General features: G+C 30.0%; 2 protein-coding genes across 2 annotated transcripts; both read left to right on the top strand.

Annotated features, from left to right (window-relative positions):
• Positions 1 to 447: 447 nt before the first annotated feature.
• COCSADRAFT_76812 (uncharacterized protein) lies at positions 448 to 603 on the top strand (the record flags this gene model as incomplete). Its single annotated transcript, XM_007696877.1, has 1 exon — positions 448 to 603. A coding segment is annotated over one exon (156 nt), but the record flags the coding sequence as incomplete, so codon positions are not given.
• Positions 604 to 1,624: 1,021 nt separating this feature from the next.
• On the top strand, positions 1,625 to 1,780 carry COCSADRAFT_75967 (uncharacterized protein; the record flags this gene model as incomplete). Its single annotated transcript, XM_007696876.1, has 1 exon — positions 1,625 to 1,780. A coding segment is annotated over one exon (156 nt), but the record flags the coding sequence as incomplete, so codon positions are not given.
• Between the last annotated feature and the right edge of the window lie 494 nt (positions 1,781 to 2,274).

The following is a 2,274-nucleotide window of genomic DNA, read 5'->3' as shown; positions in this document are numbered from 1 at the left end:
AAATATTATAGGTTTATTCTCTTAGCTAGAGATAGCGTATCTATAGATCTAGATAAGATTAAAGTAATTTAAAAATAGAAAGTACTAGTTACTATATAAAGAGTATAAGAATTTCTAGGCTTTCCTAACTTCTATTATAAGTTTATTTCTAACTATTCTAAGCTTACTAAATTTCTTTTACGCCTAACGTAGTTTATAAGCGAATCGCTTACCTAAGCGAATCGCTCGCACTCTATTAGCGCGATAACTTCAACACTATAACGCGTTATGTCTTAATAACGCAATTATCTATTAACTTATTTTAAATCAGATCTCCAGCTTACTCTTCTTAATATCTAATCGCAACGTATTTAAAGTTAAAAACGTACTACTACTATCTATAACGTGCCTTAAAGAACTTTATTAGACTAACGCGCTAGAAAGCGCTCCTAACGCGATTACGAAGCTAACTTAAAGCGCCTAAATAAGCTAGAAGAGAAGGCTATAGTTAGACGTATTCTTAAAGAGTCTATAAGAGAATTTGCGTCTACGAAGGCTAATATTTACGTAATAGCTAATAAACTATTATATAAGCGAGAGGGTAACCCTATTAGTAAGAACTAGGTTAATAACTTTATTAAGAGAACTTCTAAGCTCTATACGCGCTAAATCTATTCTTATAATTGTTAAAATAAGAAGGGTGCTACTTATTCTATAGCTAGCTTAGAGGTAGAGTCGTCTACTTATCTAGCGATAGACATAGAGGTAGCGAATTAATAGGTTCTAGAATAAAAAGAGAGAAATAATGCTAGGGGAGAGAGATTAAAGAATTGTATTAATCCGATCTTATCTTATTATCTACACTAGTAGTCTACTTTGTGCTTATAATCTACTCTGGTTTCTATCTACTAACTATTCTACTACTATATATATTAGCTATACTAGATTCTAAAAGAATTTATCTAGTAGTAGATTACGTAGCTATAGACGTAATAGATAGATGAATTATATAGGGATTAGTTAACTAAAGAATCTAAGTATAGTGCTAATCACCCGGATTATATTAGAGATTAGCTGATTAGCTTATATCTCTAATAATAATTACTAGTAAGCTATCTGCGAAGACCTAGTAGCTATCTAGCGCTAGTTTAATCTAGTTAAGATAACGAAGTAGAAGTAGAGTATTATAGACAACAATATCTATAACTTTAATAAAACTAGCTTTATAATAGGTAAGATTTTAGTATAGTTAGTTATTATAGAGTCTAAAGAATATAGTAAAAAGAAGCGAATATAGCTAAGTAACCGTAAGTAGGTTACTATAATCTAAGGCGTGGGTGCGTTAGATCGCTAGCTACTACCCTTCGTTATCTTTGCGAGTAATGTACTTATTAACGTTAAGTTTAAAAATCTACCTACTAACTAAGTGCTTAAAGTTAGTTCTAATAGCTAGATAAATAATTAGCTTACTCTTACTTAGTTAGAGCACTTTAATATCTATATAAAGAGCTGCACTATAGATAAATATTAACTACTTATTATTAATAGCTATAAGAGCTACTACTTAGTTAAATTTTAAGATCTTTATAAGAAGAAGAATATTATTCTTTTCTATATACTTATACACTCGTTTTACCTATTATAGCCTCTTAATATCGCTTACTTTAGGCTATTAAAGCGTAAGTATAGTAATATAGTTTTAGCCTTAGTACGTAACTGCACTAACTATATTAGTAAGAAGATCTTTCTACTAGCCTTTAGAGCTACTCTTAAGCGGTCTATTATAAAGGAGAATATCTAAGCTAGTTTTAGAGCTACATATTTAGTTCTATATAATCTATAGGCTATACTATTAAAGCTTAATATAGTATTATAGATACAAAAATAATTACTATAATAGATAGATACTTAGAAGGCGTAGACGCTATATAACGCCCGCGAAGTTAAGGCTTAAAGTACTCTTATTTAATAGAGAGTAAGAAACTACCTTAGATTTTCTATAAGTTCTCTTAATAAGAAAGTTGCGTAGTTAAGTAAAGAGGCTTAGTAAATAGTATATAAGATAATACTTATAAAGGAGAAAGTAGCTACTCTTTAAAAGGCTTTAGATATAATAAATAAGCGTAAGAGCTATAAGCAGTAATATATATAGATAGAAGAGACTCTTAATATAGGTAAGGTATAAAAAGTATTAGCTAAATAGGCAGGTAGTAGTTATAGTAATAAGGAGAGTACGTGAAAGAGAGTGTAAGAAGAGAGGTAGTGCGGGCGTTATAAGCAGACTAGATATAACGC

Source organism: Bipolaris sorokiniana (assembly GCF_000338995.1).
Source record: "Bipolaris sorokiniana ND90Pr unplaced genomic scaffold COCSAscaffold_1, whole genome shotgun sequence".
In the NCBI taxonomy this organism is placed as follows: Eukaryota; Fungi; Ascomycota; class Dothideomycetes; order Pleosporales; family Pleosporaceae; genus Bipolaris; species Bipolaris sorokiniana.
The sequence above is the reverse complement of the archived record's forward strand: the minus strand, read 5'-3'. Positions and strand labels throughout refer to the sequence as shown.